At 43.1% G+C, this 19,259-nt stretch overlaps 1 protein-coding gene across 1 annotated transcript in view; it reads left to right on the forward strand.

The window, feature by feature from the left end:
- The window catches only part of LOC116065628 (neuronal acetylcholine receptor subunit alpha-9-like), a 39,687-nt gene that overhangs the window by 9,854 nt on the left and 10,574 nt on the right, over nucleotides 1-19,259 (forward strand). The window contains exons 2-5 of the mRNA XM_031321164.2: nucleotides 10,943-11,088; nucleotides 13,202-13,356; nucleotides 14,331-14,577; nucleotides 14,667-14,952. Coding sequence (XP_031177024.1) covers nucleotides 10,943-11,088; nucleotides 13,202-13,356; nucleotides 14,331-14,577; nucleotides 14,667-14,952 — 834 coding nt within the window. The remainder of the gene's footprint in view (nucleotides 1-10,942; nucleotides 11,089-13,201; nucleotides 13,357-14,330; nucleotides 14,578-14,666; nucleotides 14,953-19,259) is intronic.

Consider the following 19,259-nt stretch of genomic DNA (forward strand, 5'->3'; position numbering starts at 1 on the left):
ACACAACCTGCGACAAGGAACACTGAAGCCGTTCTCAACACCTTACTAAGACACTTAATGTTGCGTTTCACCTTCATTTGTCACCAGTCTGTGTATACAATGTCAAATTTAATGGAAATCTGACCTGTAGTTGTTAGGATATCTTGCCTGGGATTAGGGCTTTGGACTCAGAAGCAGGAAGACTGTTGTCATCGCAGCCCCCAGTCTTTACAACTGAAATATCATCAACATATTGGGTTGAAATTATTATGTTGTTTGTGTGAATGTGTTACACGAAAGAATGTTTTTCTCTGTATAAGTCTGGTAATATTTATACCCTTGTGTTGTCTTCCTGTCGAACATGCAACTATAGTTTTTCTGGGTCAAAATACTAGTTGTTCTTTTTCGACATTTGTCACTTTTCCCGTCCTTTTTGTCGTTGTTTTTTTTTTCAAGTTTTTCGTCACTTTTTACGTTGTTTTTGTAGATTTTTTTTCCGTTTTTTTGTCACTTTTTACGTTGTTTTTGTAGATTTTTTTCAAGTTTTTTGTCACGTTTTACGATGTTTTTGTAGATTTTTTTCAAGTTTTTTGTCACGTTTTACGTTTTTTTTGTAGATTTATTTTTCAAGTTTTTTTGTCACTTTTTACGTTGTTTTTGTAGATTATTTTTCAAGTTTTTTTTCACTTTTTACGATATTTTTGTAGATTTTTTTTTCAAGATTTTTGACACTTTTTACGTTGTTTTTGTAGATTTTTTTTTCAAGTTTTTTGTCACTTTTTACGTTGTTTTTGTAGATTTTTTTTTCAAGTTTTTTGTCACTTTTTACCTTGTTTTTGTAGATTTCTTTTTCAAGTTTTTTGTCACGTTTTACGTTGTTTTTGTAGATTTTTTTTCAAGTTTTTTGTCACTTTTTACGTTGTTTTTGGTCATTTTTTCTTTTCATATGCTATAACATTTCATAAAACACCCAAATTCAATGAAAGTAGTGAACTGATCATTTATTTTACTTGCACGTTGTATGAAAGCATCCACGTTATTTTCTTTGACAATTTTGTTTGGCAATATAATGATTCAATAGTTAATAATCAAGAACAATTCAAACCATGTTATAACCATGTTAACTTATTTTACAAATGCACACACATTGTAAAAATATTCAGTGTCAACTGCACCAACATCATTTTTATTATTCATACGATTATTACCATACGTTAGATGACAGAGCCTTCAGTGCAGTTCAGTACACACACCAGTGTTAATTTCGTTGACAAAAAATTGAATAATGTCAGAATTATCTCATGAAGACATGTGGAGACAATCCATCACTGTATAATCAGCCTTGAATGGACAAACAGAGCTGAGGAGATTTGGACCTATTTCTCATAATGAGATATCTCGTTCTTCATGTCTGTCTGACAGATTCAGAGCTTCTCTTCAACATTTCCATGTTTGTACAAAGTATGTTAACACTATACCTCTCTGCATGCATGGTGGCATTTAGTCACATGCTATTCTCTTGTTATCTGAAGGTCATTGAACTGACGGTGGTCTTGTGTGTGCCCTTTTTTGAGCAAGGCATGTAATTAAACCTCTGTGAGTCTGTTTATTTTTATCTTTAATGTCTCTCCTCTTGCAGTTATGGATCTCTCTGTTCTTGTTGAGTGCTCAGAGCAGCAAACAGAAGTTTAAATCACTGTTTTGTTCTGTTTTTTTCTCTCACAATGAAACATGGAGGAACAGAATACTTTTTATATGATGATTTTACAAATTTAGTGGTTCATAAACTACAGGTTGGGGGTTAAAGATGAATCTCGGCAGCCGTAGTCCTGTATGCAGCGTGCATACATTTTCCTTTTATGTGTCTGTTTCTGTTACCAGAAAGATTATTTTTTTGGGGCTTTTCCCTTTAATATACAGTGACAGTGGATAGACGTGAAAGGGGGAGAGAGATGGGGGATGACACGCAGCAAAGGGCAACAGGTCAGAGTCGAACCCGCGCCGCTGCAGGACTCAGCCAACATGGGACAAACGCTCTTATTGGGTGAGCTAGAGGCCGCTAGCCTGACAAACCCAAGGGGGTAAGCTTCTCCTCGGACCGCGAACCTCCTATGGCGCCATTTTGATGCTACAAAGCCATCACCTCCCGTTAGCATCCCATTGACTGCCATTCATTTTGACGTCACTTTGACAGAGAATAACTTTACATCTGAAGAGTTTAAAGACTCTATTTGTCCATTGTTTATTTCTAAAGAAACACGACAATGTATAAAAGGCTCCATTACCTTGTACCTCACGTTATGGCTCCGTAGCAGACGTTTTTATAAAAATAGGCTAACGATTGGGTCATAACCACGAGACTTACTGTCTCATAGTAGAGGAATTACCGTATAGTACAGGAGAAGCTCTCAGGCAGTTTGGACTTCCATTAGCTGTTTAAGTTTAAATACTAATGTTAACTATCATTTTAGTGATCAATAATTAGCCTGTGTCTATGTTATCTCCTTACATATACCTACGCTCTCCGTCTCTGCTAGATTGGGAATGATTGAGATTTCTCTTGGCACAGCTACCAGAAGACTTCCAACTTTCAGACAGGTTGCTCACGGCACATTTATGTCGTCTCTCTCAGTTGGAGGCTGCGCAGTAACGCTCAGCGCTCACCGGAAAAGTGCTTCTAACGGCCTTCACTGGTCTCTGTCCAGAGACACGGGATCTGGTGGTCCATTATATATACTGTCTATGGACAAACCAGAACTCACCATTTGCAGCGCTCAATCCGAGGGGCGGGATAAACGGTTGTCTTTCAAATTCTCTCTGCACGCAATAGGATAGCGCTACAACCAACCAGAGCAACGCTAGTTGATACATTAAACTTTTGCCGTATCCGGTCGGCAAAACTCCAAACACATCTTCCTTTTTTAAGAATGATTTCAGTGCCGTTCTTTGTTCTTTTCCCAAAGAAAAGCTGAACTCCAAGTCTTACAGAGTCGCGGGCAAAGCCGATTCCAAAGACCGCTGTTCACCAGCAGCAGCAGCCATCTTCTTTGTTTTCAAGTAGCAATGAATTCACGCGGAACCGTCGCAACTCTGCTGTCATTATGTTAAGCCCCGCCCACCGACTCTATACACGATATGAATGGTCTGACCAGAATTTGGTTTTTCCAGCTCGCAAGCCTACGGAGAGTTGCTAGATTGACCCTGGCTGCCAATTACATTTGCTGCTGCTAGGGTGGTCTAGATTACTAGGCTAATAGGCCGCCCCACCAGGGTTGAAATTTACCGGGGCTCTGTTTTTCTTTGACACATTGTGACTAGGGATGGGCATCGTTTTGATTTTAACAATTCTGATTCCAATCCAGATTTTTCCTTCCGATTCCAAATTTCATTGATTCTCAAATTCGATTTGAAGGGTGGAGTTGAAATCTTGACAGATCATTTTGTGTTTTATTTTGATTTGAAGCTTTAGGCTCCTATCTCGCACCCGGCGCAGCGTGGCACAAAGCCAGACGCCAGTGTCTTTGCTAGTTTAAGACCAATGCAGTTGTCAATTTCCCGTCCAGCGCCCACGTCGTTTAAACAGCAAATGCACCTGCGCCCATCTGTGGCCCATGGGCGTGCTGGTCTTACAGGGAGGTGTGTTCAGGTGCATTCTAGGCGTGCTGATCTTACAGGGAGGTGTGTTCAGGTGCATTCTGGGCGTATTGCTATCTTGAGGCAGCGGGAAGTGATCGCGCCATTGACCAACAAAAACCTGGTCTAAAGTCAATAACACAGCATTTCATTGTTATTTTAACAGAGCATTAGTAAAATGCTCCTAGGCTCGTGCACAGCGCACACACACTATGCTTGTTACACACACAGGGACGCACAGCAGCACACACACATGCAGAAGATTACAAATAAAAATATTACGGTGCAAATCCTCCATCATAACAGCAATGCTCCAAGGTCCAAACGCGCCTGGCTTTTAAAGGGAATGGGAGATGATCTCTGATTGGTTGATTGCATGTTACGCCCAAAACACACCTCTGATTAATGAAGACACTAAGTACAACCCTTTAGAACCATGCGCCCGGCGCACGGACCCTTTTTTCCGCCGTCAAACTAGGACACGCCCTAAACACACCTGCACCAGGCTCTTCATGCTGTGCACTCAGATGGTTAAAATAGGGCCTGCAGTGTGTAAACATGATTGACGTAACGTGAGGTTGTATTTATTTTTTAACCTGTGGAAATTTTTGACTCAGTGTGCAAAGACCTTAAAGTTCTCGCATTAACCGGTTTATTAAACCACTCAAAACAATGCCGAGAAAACTTACAACTAACTGTCATTTCTGTTTTTCTGTCAGTAAAAAAATCAGTTTGGGTTCAACGTTCTGCGTTTTTTCGAATCCGAAGCAAACATGTTAATGTGTTTTGACACTTCAACATGCTGCCAGCCTTTGTTCAGAATCAATTGATTCACAGAAACCTAAAGCAAAAAAAAGACTCCACACAGTCAAGCTGATCTCACAGAATTACGTGAAATGAACACGGCCCCTTAACTCAAAATCTGTGGCAGTGTCACGGAATCGGCGAAAATCCCGTGATGGACCCACGGAAGAATTCCATGAAATGAACACGGCCCCTTAAGTTAAGGAAAAGGTCGTGGGTGGGCGGGACAACAACAGTTTGCGTTTAGGAAAAGAACGGGACGGCCGTATACAGCGGACGGTTTGAGTTTAGGAAAAGAACAACGGATTGGATGGTTGGTTTTAGGAATCCTGACACGCAGGACACAATCCCCGGTCTACGGGGTGAAAGTCCTATGTTGTTTGACCAATCCACCACCCCAACCAACCTCCTTAAGCAGATTTTCGGGCTTTCATACTACTCGCTACCGTCATCTTCTCATTGACTTTACTTTGGCATTGTTTTCCGTGGAGGCCACAAGGGATTTTCACACATTCCGTCCCACCACCACGTAATGCGCTGTTAACAGTTTGTGATCATTTCACTGAATTCTGTGAGACCAGGCTGACATAGTTCACTGTAGCATCCTCAGAACAACGATTACACTGAAGCAAAAAGCAGGTTGTGTGTTAGGAGGCAGCAGCCAACAAAACCTCTCACTGTGACCTTCCAGGAAGATTCGTTGGCGACTGGACTTCATTCCACAGCTGTCTAAAGACGACTGACTGCAGCTGATTGTGAAGTCTTTGTCGTTAGCAGATTTTTATAAACAATTTACCCAAATCAAGTGTTGGATGTTCAAGGCATTTAGCTATTTACTTATATGGTTACAGGACTAAAGATGCTGCAATGTCTGCTGCTATCAGCCTGATGGTTAAGATGAGTCTGCTCTGAACAACAGCGTGACGATCTGATATGAACTTTGGAATACATAACATTTAATTCTGCTCTTCACATCGCACATTATCTTTCTTTATCCAAAAGGTTTTTGTCCATCTGTTTCCAGTGTTTCTCTGATCTGATAAAACTTTTTATGGATGCTGAATGTCACGTCAGACTTTATCCTCATAGTTTTTGACCATTTGCCAAATCCAAATACTCATGAACACTAAACGTGTGCTTGTCTTTTGACTGTCAGGGTTGAAATGAGGATGGTGAAGGTGGCTTGTTTGTTGAGGTATCGCGTAACAACTGACATAATATATAACCCAGTCTCACGGCAGTTCGTGTAAATGTCACGTTATTTTTAATCTATTGATACGTGTTGACGGGGACGTTTTTCTTGTTTTTTACGTGGTGGCCAGCACGAAATACCCTATGGCAGGGGTCACCAACACGGTGCCTGCGGGCACCAGGTAGCCCCCAAGGACCACATAAGTAGCCCTCAGGCCTGTTCTAAAAATGAAAATTTAATATTGATATTATCTGTTTCCCACCTTGTTAAGTCATTGTTGATAATTATTGTGAGAAATCATTAACATAATCAGTGTCTTCACATAGATGAGTATCATTAATCATTAATAATCATATATAACTAAAGGCAAACTGAGCAAATTTGTTATTTCAGAAGAGCGTATCAAACTGGTAGCCCTTCATATGACTCAGTACCCATGAAGTAGCTCTCAGTTTCTAAAAGGTTGGTGACCCCTGCCCTACGGGGAAAGGACGCCTCACGTGCCGGGAGACAGCCGAAAAGGACGCCCCATATGCTGGGAGGCGGCCACTGGGGACGCAACTACGGGGGAAAGGTATAGAAAGGGCGCCTCACACGCCTGGAGACGGCCACTGGGGACGCGTCACAATAACGGGATGGCGGAGGTTGGGTTTAGGAAAAACACTACAGGGAAAGGGCGCCTCACACGCCGGGAGACGGCTGCGGGGGACGCGCGACAATAACAGGACGGTTGTGATTAGGAAGACTACGGGAAACTAAACGCCACATGAGGGACGCGATCCCCGCTCGCCCGGGTGAAAGTCCTGTGTTGTTTGACCCATCCATCACCCCGACCAACCTCCCTACGTGGATTTTCGGCTCTTCATACTACTCCCTACCATTTTTGTGCTGTGACCACGAAATATGCTTCCCATTGAAATACATTACTTCACATTTTCGTGCTGGCCACCACGTAAAAAACGAGAAAAACGTCATCGTGAACACGTATCAATAGATTAAAAATAACGTGACATTTACACGAACTGCCGTGAGACTGGGTTGTAATATAGCTTCTTTGTTTCATTTGTTTTTGTCAAACTCTTCGGTTCATGAACCTTTTCTTCTAAACTTAGTACAAAAAGTAAGAAAATTTGTGTTTGGTAGATTATTTCGCTCCAAAACGACCAAACGGCAGAATATGTCTATGTCAATGGCAGAATAAGCTGTTAAAATTTTTCATGGGTGCAACCCACATACTCAGCGCTGCTGCTCATCCCACAAATACATGTTCCTTACAAATGGGGCACCATTTGAAAGGGAACTAAACAGGCTTTCCAACAGTATAACATTTATTGCCAAAAAGCAATGTTACCACAGAGAAATAATCTACCAAACACAAATTTACTTAGTTTTTGTGCTAAGTTTACTTGAAGGGCAATTCCACTAACAAGGCTCAAACTAGCACCACACTTCCACAGTAGCATAATGAGGGTCTGTACATGTACACCGAAGCATTAACAACTTTGTAAGTGTAACCAGTAACCAGTAACATAGCTCAAACACGCCATGTTTGAGCTATGTTACTGGTTACTGATTGCACGGCGTTCGTCGTTCGTGACTGTTTTCCAAGATGGCGCCCTCATGTAAACATGAACATTACAGTCTTTATAATCTATCTTTTTAATAAACTCTCTGTACACTTACAACGTTCTCAATGCTTCTGTGTACATGTAGGGACCCTCATTATGCTACCGTGGAAGTGTGGTGCTATTTTGAGCCTTGTTAGTGGTAAAAAATAGTGATTTACCCTCTGCCCCTAAAGCTAGCGTTAGCAGCTAACCCCCAGTTTGCGTTAGCTTGTTTAAAGCTAGAAACGCATTCGATTAGCATGAAAGCATATCCCAGAGAACGGTCGACTCGGGACACATTTGTTATTAACCCCTAGGTTCATTCTGCGCCGGAATTGTCCTTTAATGGCTCTTGTAATATGGCAGTTGCTGGGAGAGAAATTTTGTTGTGGGCTGGGACGGTAATTAATCAAAATTAGTAATTCAAAAAATATGTTTTTACACTAGAGGACTTGACTCGTTTGTTTTAGCTTAGATTTTCTTTTGACATGGAAGGTAAAGTCTGCAAAATCTGCACTTTAGCCTCCTTTCTGTCCACCACCACAATCATCATAATCAGCCGCCACAGACAGGATTTAAAGGAATTATCAGTCCGCTGCTGTTCTGCAGACGTTTTCTGATTAACGTGTAAAACCCTAGGTGATTATGAGGTTAATTGAGCTGGGAAATGTGGTTTCCATGTGTACGTGTTATGGTATATGTGTGCGTGTGTTTGGGGTATTTCTGAGGGACGGACTGAGCGGCAGGATGTACTGCTAGAGATATGAGACATTTTTAGGATTAAAAGCAAATTACTGCAGAGAAAAAAGCAACACTTGCAACCGTGATACCATTCAAAATAATAAAATCAGGTTCACATTTGAAATATGTATATAAGTATCGTATTTAAAAAGATGACCAAGAAATTCATTGACATAAAGATTTATAACTAAAACAATGTGAACTGTAACATGAAAGGATGTCTGTTTAATTTCGTTTACTATCATAAATAATATTAGTGGTCTCTGCGATGCAGCAGTGCAGCAATCTGTAGCAGCTTGCAATGCTTCTCTCACAGAAACGGACTGCAGTCAAGCTCGCCGTCAATCGCATTTCCGTGGTCAAACCAGCCGCCGGCAAAGCAGAGTGAAGTCTCAGTGACCAGTGTAATCCATCGCATCAATTACGGACGCTTGGCCAGGTGCCTTTGCCGTTTGTCTCCACCTTCATGCCACTGTTCTCTCTCTGCTGTAATGTTCTTTATTTTTTATTTATATCTTTATTTATTCTTTATTTTTAACTTAATACATACTGTGTAGATATACTTATACTTATATTGTTTATACCTATACTTATATTGTTTAATATTCCATCTAGAGAATGTGTGACATGCACCAACAACACCAAAACAAATTCCCAAATGTACTTGGCAATAAAACCCTTTCTGATTCTGATTCTGATTATTGACGCTAAAAGTCTCCTTTAGCGTCATATCTAAACGTGCTTGGTCGGGACTCTTGGCGTCACTTTTTGACGCTCGGGGTCGGGACGTACGTTTAACTGACATGCAGCACAAGAACGGGACAGTTAGGTTTAGGAAAAGATGGTGGGTGGGGTTACAAAATGTACGTTTCAGTGACACGCGGGACAAGAACGGGAAATTAACCCCGGTCTCCTGGGTGAAAGTCCTGTGTTGTTCGACCCATCCACCACCCCACAGAACTCCCTACTCGCTACCGTTGTCTCTCTGAATACTATGTCATCTCACAGCGTTGCAGTCGAGCTGCTGCTCTGCCCATACAAACACCAAAGGGTGCATTTTGCGTCGGTACAGCCCGGTCTCACGGCAGTTTGTGTAAATGTGACGTTATTTTAATCTATTGATATGTGTTCACGGGGACGTTTTTCTCGTTTTTTACATGGTGGCCAGCACGAAAATGTGAAGTAATGTATTTCAATGGGAAGCATATTTCGTGGACACAGCACGAAAATTGTTGGGAGTAGTATAAAGAGCCGAAAATCTGCGTAGGGAGGTTGGTCGGGGGGGTGGATGGGTCAAACATCACAGGACTTTCACCCGGGTGAGCGGGGATCGCGTCCCACGTGTGGCACTTTGTTTCCCGGGGATGGCGTCCCCGCGTGTGGTGTTTTGTCCAGCGTGTTACTGTGGCGCGTCCCCCGCGGCCGTCTCCCGGCGTGTAAGGCGCAATTTCCCCGTAAGGTTTTTCCTAAACCCAACCTCCGCCATCCAGTTATTGTGGCGCGTCCCCAGCAGGCCGCCTCGTGGGCGCCTCCCGGCTTATGGAGCATCCTTTTCGGCCGCCTCCTGGCTGCCTCCTGACGTCCTTTCCCCGAGAAAATAACGTGACATTTACACGTAAAAAACGAGAAAAAAGTCTCCATGAACACGTATCAATAGATTAAGAATAACGTGACAATTACATGAACTGCCGTGAGACTGGGTTGGTCGGTATCTGACGCTAAGAGACACTGACCAAGCGTCCGTATTTGACAAGTTGGGAGTGAGAACGGGCTGGAGAGTGAGAACGGGCTGGAGAGTGAGAACGGGCTGGAGCAGAAGTAGAAACAATGATTGAAATTTTATTAAATTAAATGAGCTGGTTTGACCATGAAGACGTCCAGAACACAGCACCTTCTTCGTGTGTTTACTTTCTTGCCCAGACACATCTGACCAATAAGAGGAGTGAACATTATTGTGTGGTTTGTAGTCAAGCATTTTGGTACGCTTGGATTTTGAAACAAAACCAAAGCAAGTTCACAAACTCATCAACTGATTCGGACCAATGAAAACAAACTATAGGTGTGAAATTGCCCTAAGAGTCTCACCAGTGGTGGAGCTAAAAATGTAAAGTTTGTCCTGAGGGTGGAGGTTATGGGGTTAATCCTCTGGGGAATGGGATTAGGACGTTTGATAGAAATCTGACTGGTAGGTGTTGACATATCTGCTCTGGACCAAAATGTTGGCCATTGCTGTGATCTTCATGTCCTGCTGTTTGGTTTGAGAGACAGTGAATGTTAGGCCACAGGCTACACACTGGCTGCGTGGCGTGAGCGTGTCAGCTGCATGGCGTGTCCATTTATATTTCGGCTCCCATGTTAACAGGTTAGAGCGTGCACACTGCCTGCGTGACATGCACGTCTCAGGAAAGAAGAAATAGGACCGACGCCTACTTTTCACGCGACAAGCAAGCGTGTTGGAAGCGTTTCCAGGCAAAATAGAATAAGAAAATATGTTTATATGTAATTTTGACACAAATACACATTAATAAATGACATTTTGATGTTTGAAAGTCTCTAGGTTTTGACATAAATGCAGATATAAATGTTATCTAAAAGAAATAATAATTATCGATTTTCAAATATTGCACCTGTCAATACAGAACCAAATATTCTGGAGCCTATTTTGCCGTCAATCCTGCCGATGTTGTCTTTGCTGTAATCAAATCAGTATATATTTATGTTTAACATGAAGTATACTACTGCTTGAGTGCAGTAAATTTCCACATCAATGGGAAACATCCATGTGTACAGACAAGGCTAGCAGCAGCAGCAGCAGCGCCGCGTCAGACACGTTTCTGGTGTGCAAAGACATAGAAAACACCACGCAGCCGCCACGCAGCTGACACGCCACGATCACGCCACGCAGCCAGTGTGTAGCCAGCCTTAATTTCAATACTGTAACTACCTGGTTTGATAAAAAATGTTTCTCTCTCTTTCTATTTCACAGTTTGCTTGGCCGCTCATGGTCGATATGCTAAGAAGCTGTTTAAAGACTTGTTCTCCAACTACACCAACGCTTTGCGGCCAGTGGAGGACACTGACCACATCATCAACGTCACACTGCAGATCACTCTCTCCCAGATCATCGACATGGTAATCATACCCTGACTGCAGATCCAGATGTTCATGTTGTGTGTATTCCTGACCGTGCTGTGTATACATCAGACCGGCAATACGTCATCCAGAGGAGGCCCCTTTCTGGGGGAAAACAATCCCACGTTCTGCATTGACGGCAATGGCATGAGCAGAGGAAGTTGAACATATCTCCAAATCTTAACTTCAAAGAACCCGTTTTAAATTAATAACGCTATGTATAAAGGCCGATTTATGCTTCTGCGTCGAATCGACGGGGTACCCCTACAGACCCCTCTGCGTGGCCGCAAACCCCTCTCCGTAACCTCTGCTGTAGCTCGACGTGCACCTCCAAAAAATTGTAACTTCGCGTCGAGGCTACGCAGACCTCAAGGACTGTGATTGGTCGACTCGTCCTGTATGTTGCTAGTTGGTGTTTCCAGCAGCTACTGTGGGGAATAGCAACATGCTAGTTCACTGACATCAGCTTTGCAAATAAACTCAGACATATTGTGGTGACAATGACGGGGTTATCCATTTGTAAAGTGTCTATATGTCAGAAACGTTTTGAAATTAGCACTTCGCCCGCAAGCAGTACTTTGTGGGCAGTTGTGCTAAAATTTGCTTGCTAACATAACATAAACTGGCTGGCAGACACCTCGCAAATAACCTCAGACTTATCACCCCCCTAGCATTGTGGCGGTGAAATGCACCGCGATGCAAAGCAACCCTGACGCAGAACTATGATTGGGTCACGATGGCGTAGCTACGGCGTGGAGTTGACGCAGAAGCATAACACAGCCTTTAGAGCTGTTGTGTAGTTGGTTGCACCAACAATACATCAACAAACCCTGATCTCCGATTTGTTCCCCTGCCATCATGTCCTGAAAAAGATCCTGATAGATGGGCTTTGACAAAGGCTGAAACACTGTTGTGTGTAGCGGGTTAACCAAGACTTTCACCCTAACCCTAACCCTTCCAAAATGGATAAAATACACAAAACAAAGAACAGTAGAAAAGGTCGAGGTGTCAAAACTGAACTCGAGTTGAAAAGCCAACGAATAGAAGTGGGTCTTAAGCAAGGACTTGAAAGTTACAGCGGTCCGAGCAGTTCTTATTTAAATAGGTAAACTATTCTAGAGATTGGAGCAGCCACTCAAAAGACAATCAGGTAAGGTCACTAAATGAATATTAGACATATATATTAAACAAACATTTGTTCAACAAGAAATTAATCCATACACGTTTGTCAAAACTATGATCCAAACACACTTAAAGGTGCTCTAAGTGATTTTTTAGGCTACAACATTTCTTGTCATATACAGCAAACATCTCCTCACTATCTGCTACCTGCCTGTCCCCTGAACCAGCCCAGTCTCACGGCAGGTCGTGTAAATGTCACTTTATTTTTAATCTATTGATACGTGTTCACTGGCACGTTTTTCGTGGTAGGCCTGGCGTGTGAGGCACCCTTTCCCCGTAGGGTTTTTCCTAAATCCAACCTCCGCCATCCTGTTATTGTATCGCGGCCGCTTCCTGGCATATGGGGCGTCCTTTTCGGCCGTCTCCCGGTAAAAAAACCTGCCCGTGAATACGTAAAAATAATGTGACATTTACACGTAAAAAACGAGAAAAACGTGCCTGTGAACACGTATCAATAGATTAAAAATAACGTGACATTTACACGAACTGTCGTGAGACTGGGTTGCCTGAACGCACTGTAAAAAAACTGTGGTCTCTGTAGACAGCCCAGGCTCCACAAATGCCAAAAAAGCAAACTGTGCCAACCTGCACCACCAAACATAACAAACAGTCTTCCAGCCAATAACCGACAAGACGGATTTGGGGGTTGGGGGGGTTAGTGCGTGGAAGGGAGAGGGAGGGGACGATATGAGGAGGAGGGAGGGGCGAGCTAGCATCATTTTGTTTGAAATTACTTTGAACGTCAACAAGAAGTAACGTCACCCAACATCGCTTAGAGCACCTTTAAACAAACATTTGTTTAACAAGAAATTAATCCATACATGTTTGTCAAAACTATGATCCAAACACACTTAAAAATGCATTGGCATCTATGAGATCTTCTGTTTTCAACCACATATATGCTGGTCTGATGTATGTATCCTTTCACCAGGATGAGCGGAACCAGATCCTGACTACCTACCTGTGGATCCGTCAGGTTTGGATGGATGCCTACCTCACCTGGAAGAAGGAGGACTATGACGGCCTAGACACCATCCGCATACCCAGCAGCTACGTATGGAGACCTGACATTGTCCTGTATAACAGGTAGGTGTAGCCTCCTGCTGGTGGATCTGCCTGACAGGACATTGGCAGGAAAGCAAGCGGATTAATCGATGGTGTTACTAAGTTATTACTGACCATAAACTGTACAAATAGTGGATGTAGGATCTTCTGTTTTCTATTCCCTGCGGTGACGTCACTGGTTGGTTTGTGGACTGCAGTTTAAAGACGGAAAGTTTGCCATCTTGGTATTTTGGTGCCAGAAGTGACCACGTTTGGACAAAAGCTCGAAGCTAGGCTAGCAAGCCAGGGTTGTTTATGGTTTCATGGCGCTGTGCTAAGCCTAACCCTAAGATTTTTAACCCTTCCAAAGCGAGTCATTCAGCGGAGTAAACGCAGACCTCTGGGTACTGGTGCCATTCACATGCATGTACGGCAGAACAGAAAATCTGCAAACTTTCGTATAAGTTACCAGCTAACGATATAGCTAGCTAGCAGCTTGGTTGACAGAACGCTGAACAAGACATTTCTAGGCGACAAAAATGTTCCATTTAACTTTGTTGAAGTGAAAACACACAGTCAGAGGGTCAACCTTTATATTACAAACATGGACAACATACAAAAACAAGTTGAGGTCTGTTTTAATGTCCTCAGTGTTAGCATGGTTAGCATTGCTAAGCCTCTGTCCTGATTGACAGGTCCTAAAGCATCCCCTGCTTTATCTTCTATTTTAAAATAAATGGGACCATTATTTACTAAATGAAGATCATGCTGTATTGAAGAACACTTTAAACTAGCAATTGAGACCATAAAGTCATTATGAAAATGCTGAAAATTAGGTAGAATGCAGGTTTAAGGCGCTTCCGCATTGGCTTTACTTTTCAGACCTGGAAGTTGCTGCTTGTGACGGATACATTCTGTAAAGCACTCCAATCTCACCTTAATCCCATCTCCCCAACTCCAATCCGCTGTTGCTTCTCCCTGCCTTCACACGACTTCCTCCACTTTCTCCACCACAGTGCAGATGACGAGTTCTCCAGCTCCATGGAGACCAACGTGGTTCTTCGTAACGATGGGCAGGTCATGTGGGACCAGCCAGCCATCACCAAAAGCTCCTGCTCCGTGGACGTGGCCTTCTTCCCTTTTGATTTGCAGCAGTGTCACTTAACCTTTGGATCCTGGACTCACAACGGCAACCAGATGGATTTGTCCAATGCCTTGGACAGCGCCGACCTGGCCGACTTTGTCCCCAACGTGGAGTGGGAAGTGAGTGGTAACCTTGTTCATGTGTTGTCAGAACAAGACCTCATTCCTAAATGTAATTCTATCAGAAAATACAATTTTGTTCTATCTAGGTTCTGGGCATGCCAGCCAAGAAGAATGTCATCCTGTATGGTTGCTGTTCAGATCCGTACCCGGACATCACCTTCAGCCTCCACCTGAAGAGACGTGCTTCCTTCTACATCTTCAATCTCCTTATCCCCTGCATGCTGATCTCCTTTCTGGCTCCGCTGGGCTTCTACCTGCCGGCTGACTCTGGCGAAAAAGTCTCTCTGGGTGTCACGGTGCTCCTGGCCCTCACCGTGTTTCAGTTGCTGGTGGCTGAGAGCATGCCACCCTCCGAGAGTGTCCCACTGATAGGTGAGAAGACTTAAGCTTTGTTAGAGTTGTTCATTTGTTTAGAAAATGTTAAGAAATATATATTTAAAAGGTATCAAAGTCAAGTAGGTGGAAGTCATGGTGGTTGTAATAAATGTAATAGGCACTGTTAAAGCTATAGTGCGTAGTTTATGTCTCCTCCATGAGGAATTCGAAGTAATGACAACAACACTGTTGCCGCGTCCACATGATACAAGCCTTCCGTGATCGCGAACCTGCCCCCACCCCAACCCCTCCTCCTCCACACAGTTGCTAGTAACCAAGGAGGACACAGAGGATAAAAAAAACATGATGGACTCTTCAGAAGAGGTCATTAGCTTCACTCGAGTTTCTGCGTGGGAAAGTCACCGGACGCCACAATCTTCTGAACATAGTCATACTGAGAAATACAGAGAGAGTTGTGTGGAGCTTGTGTGGAGTCTTAATTAGCTTTGTAAAAACTCATTTGGCAATGGCTTAAATGTAACGGACGTTCATTAATATCAAAAATGTACGCACTAAAGCATTAAGTTGTTCTATTAGGCTGTATCAAAGGGCTTGGCCAAGGTTTTCTTCTGAGACTGGGTTATCATTCAGATTTATTTACAAATTGTCAGATTCCTGTGAATAATTTACTTTTGACCAGTGGAGGTTGTAGGGGGGGGCGAGGGTGGCCAGTGCCCCTGTAATATTAAGCCTCTACCCCTTCTGGCCCATCCCTAATTGACCTCTCACCGGCCCCTCCCCCAAAACGGCCATTGTCCAATCACACATCATAGCAACCGTTACTATGTGAGCAGGCCCGACAAACATTGACTCCAAGTAAGATGGTGAAGCGGTGCGCCCACGGCGTTTGTAAATCGGACACTAGATACCCCGAGAGATTGTCGGGAGGAGTTGTGTTCTTTCCATTCCCAAAGCCGAAAACACAACGTGAGCGGGGCCTACAATGGATACAACAGTGTGGACGGTCCCACTCCCAGTTAAATGTCGAACATTACAAAGCATAAATACGTCTGCTCAAAGGTAAGGCTAACAGCTAACTAGTTACCGTGTTGTCTAGATCTACTAACTAGAGGCAAGAACACAAATTGGACCAAAGTTATGATTACCATGGATATCATTGCCAGAATGTTAACTACTCTCTAAGCTAAGTTTAATGAGCCCTTTAGCTTTAGCCAACATTAGTTAACATGTTAGCTAACGCTAGCTACATTGCTAGCTGCTGTTGTGTTGGGTCTTTGAGCTCCCCAACTTTATTTTTCGTCAGTTTACAACAAAGTCGAACATAGCGCCCCAACAAGCAACTTTAAATAATTTTGTTTTTATCTTTATCTTTTGTTATTTTCAGATTTCGCTTAAGCATTAGCCTCGATAGTAGTCGTGTCTCCTTCATTGCATATTTTTATATTTTGAATATATCCCTCCACTGTATACTGTAACCCCTTTTGCCTCGATCTGGAGGATATCGCGGAGGTATTGCTCCAGAAAAGGTCACTGACACGCACGGGTATACCTCTTTCCGTCATGGCAATCTGTCGCGCTGGTCGTGTTTGACCATTTGTTTGTCGGACGTAGCAACAGTAACTAAGGGGGGCGGGGCTCGGCGAAAGGCTAATTGTGGCAAATATTATTATACATTTTTAAATCCACCTTTTAACCTCAAAGAGGGCATATTATTGTAGTGCAGTGATAAAAAAAATGTAGGTACACAAGTATGCTTGTGTTTATAGTTATCATGTGTATCGTTAGTCTTTTGTAGAACCAAATCTATGGAGGGTTGGTGGTATGTAACACTGTGCTTAATATATTTGGTACCCCTAAAATTGTATGTGGCCCCTAGCAGAAGGTGGCAAAATCGCTGGACAAAGATGAACTTATCAGGGCATTCTCAGCACTCAAACACAGAAGGGTGGATTTCTAAAAAGGGCTCAGGTGAAATCTACGCTTGCCGCACGGTGAGCTGTCCGCGGTGCTGAAATAACGCGGAGCCCATACGCGGAGTTTGCGGGGGGGGGGGCTGAAGCAGGTAATTGCATTGTTTCATGGCATGACCAGATATTTTATAAATATGTTAAATAACACAAAACAACTAAATGGTGGTAGGTAATACATCTGATTTCATATAGGCCTACTGCTTAAAAAAATATTTTTTCAGGGCTCTGGCTCTCACCTGACACCATTGTCGACGCATAGGCCTATGCAGGACGCAAAAAACGAAAATTAGCCTACTGTTGCACTAGTCTGGACATCTTACCGTGCCAACGTTGTTATAAAGGTTTCCTAAATGCCATGTATATAAATTTGCTGTCAACTTACTAATTGATTGCGCGTTTTGTGTAGATTTGGACTTTTATACGTTTTATTCCACTTTGTTTAAACGGCGAAGTGGATCTACTGATCGCTGTGGATTACTTTTTTTCGTGTCATTGGATTACGGCAAAATACGGATCTTTTTTCTTAACGTGTCTTAACCTTTTATGGTGTGACTGCGCTTGGTTTCTGCGTTTGGAGTGGCATCTCAACAGACTGGAGGTCCAACACTGATTGTTCATGGTTACATTTTAGTTGAATTTACGTGTCGGGGCATTACGCCACCGTCTGTCTATTACGTTCCAAGACAGCCGTGCCGCGATTGGATTTCATAAGGGCGAGTTGTTAAATTGTTAGAATGTAATTTAAAATCTTCTTTAAAAATAAACATGTTTATTTAGCATGTTTGTTTTGTCCATATGTGCTCGTGCCGTGTTCCCCAAGTGGTAGGCCAGGTCTCAGCTTCTACAATGAGTTTTTTTTTTTTTGCCCCCCCCCAGCTCGAATGTCAAACTCCGCTTATGGCGGAGCCCATTGTTGTATTTATGATAAGTTCGGTTCAGCGTCAGTCAGACACTTTTTCTTCTTTGCTTTTGTTTATCATTTAAGTTGATGGGATGTTTGAGCTGTTTGTTTTTTTTAATGTCAGCCCATACAGCGGAAAATATACTGCACTAATCAATTAAGCAGAGAAGTTGCTGTCCGTGAAAGGGCGAGGCTTATTACAATGTAAATCAGGGGCAATTGATCAACTATTCAGAAGGGAAATGGCTCTTGGAAAAAAGCTATTGAGGTGGCGTGAGGTCCTTGTCCTCATCGCCCTGTACCTTCTTCCTGAGGGAAGCAGCCTAAAAATGTCACTTGCTGGATGGGAGTGATCAGCAGCAATTTTAGCTTTAAAACGCTGTATAATTGTATATAGTTTTAATCAAATAAGGTTGGATTATTTCTATGTTGAGCACTGCTTACTTACTTATTTGTTCATGAAGCTGAAAGTGCACGTAATAAAATAATTTACCATTGATGCAAACCAACAGGAATCCTTGCTCTATTATGTTTATGTTTTATGTGGTTAGGGCCCCATATTAGTTATTGAAACGGGCCCCCAGATGCTTAAGAGCTGTTACACACCAACCAGATGGCCAACCGTCGGCAGAAAAGGCAGTCGGACTGATCAGTTGGGTCCCTGAGGTCCAAAAAAATGCCTCAAAACACACTGATTGTTTCCAAGAAAATGAAAACCGTCAGCTGATTGGACGAACGCGCCAATTTACAGCCAGACTGTCATGGCGGCTCGTTCAGAATACGATCTCATATTGTCCTAAAATAGTTCACCGAAACGTGTTTCTGAAAACATTTTAAGAGAGAAATAGGCCGTGCAGTTGCTGAATCTGTCTTCATTTCAGATCAACAAAGGTCAGTTTAAAAGATTTTCGTCAGATTTTGAGAGGCTCGCCATTTCCGGGTGAGTCCCGACTGCCCTGTCTCTGACTGAACATGTCAGGTCGGCCAAAATGAAGGCCAATAGCTCCTCCGCTGGACGACGGCACGAACACACCGAACAGACTCGAGTCACCGACCTCGCCAGACTGTCCAACGGCCGATAATCGGGTTGGTGTGTAAGGGCCCTAAGGCCTAGAGCCTGGATCGGGCCGAATTTTTCTGTCCGAACCCGGCCCGAGCTCGACAGGCATTATGATATTTATGTCCGAGCCCGACCCAAGCCCGACACAGTTAAAATCTCGTTTTTTTTTTCTCATACTAATGACACATGTACGTTTGTTTGTGTGGAAAGCTTTTATTAAGCAGCTGTAGGAAGGCATTCGGAAATGTCAACAGATGAGGTCATCAGCTCACACGGGGGAACAAGCACACGTTAATCAGCTGTTTAATTTAAAATGTTCAGTGTGTTAACCTTTCCTGCTTGCTTAGATTCCGACCGTGATCAGAAAACCAGGGGAGACTCGTTACCTCCAGGGCCGACGGTATATAACGTC

This window comes from Sander lucioperca, chromosome 13, assembly GCF_008315115.2.
Source record: "Sander lucioperca isolate FBNREF2018 chromosome 13, SLUC_FBN_1.2, whole genome shotgun sequence".
NCBI classification, from domain to species: domain Eukaryota; kingdom Metazoa; phylum Chordata; class Actinopteri; order Perciformes; family Percidae; genus Sander; species Sander lucioperca.